The sequence below is a fragment of the Carlito syrichta genome, unplaced genomic scaffold (assembly GCF_000164805.1).
Source record: "Carlito syrichta isolate Samal-C Ts95f unplaced genomic scaffold, Tarsius_syrichta-2.0.1 Scaffold316198, whole genome shotgun sequence".
Classification (NCBI taxonomy): domain Eukaryota; kingdom Metazoa; phylum Chordata; class Mammalia; order Primates; family Tarsiidae; genus Carlito; species Carlito syrichta.
In genome coordinates, this window is record NW_007260294.1 from 1,031,825 (window position 1) to 1,032,149 (window position 325).

Here is a 325-nt window from a genome sequence, read left to right on the forward strand (position 1 = left end):
GTCCGGCAGGAGGGTCGGGAGGAGGGCCCCGCCCGCCGGCCCGCTCACCTCGGTGTCGTTGTTGAGGTTCCAGAGGTCCAGGCGCCCCATGCCGTCCACGCAGGCGAAGAGCGCGGGGTGCACGGGGGACCACATGACGTCGTACACGTAGTCGGCGTTGTCTTCAAAGGAGTACAGCGGCTTGTTGTGCTGCGGGCGAGACCGGGGAGACTCGGTGGCGCTGCCGCCGCCCGGGGCCGTCTGGGGAGCCTCATTAAGACCCTGCCCCTCGCCGAGCGCGTAAACCCCAGATGAAAGCCTCGCCCGGCGGGCCGGGCCCTAATGG

General features: G+C 70.2%; 1 protein-coding gene across 6 annotated transcripts in view; it reads right to left on the bottom strand.

Annotated features, from left to right (window-relative positions):
- The window catches only part of DYNC1I1 (dynein cytoplasmic 1 intermediate chain 1), a 293,645-nt gene that overhangs the window by 22,612 nt on the left and 270,708 nt on the right, over window positions 1–325 (bottom strand). For all 6 annotated transcript variants that reach the window (XM_008073845.2, XM_021706893.1, XM_021706891.1 and 3 more), the window contains one exon: window positions 49–189. In XM_008073845.2, coding sequence (XP_008072036.2) covers window positions 49–189 — 141 coding nt within the window. The remainder of the gene's footprint in view (window positions 1–48; window positions 190–325) is intronic.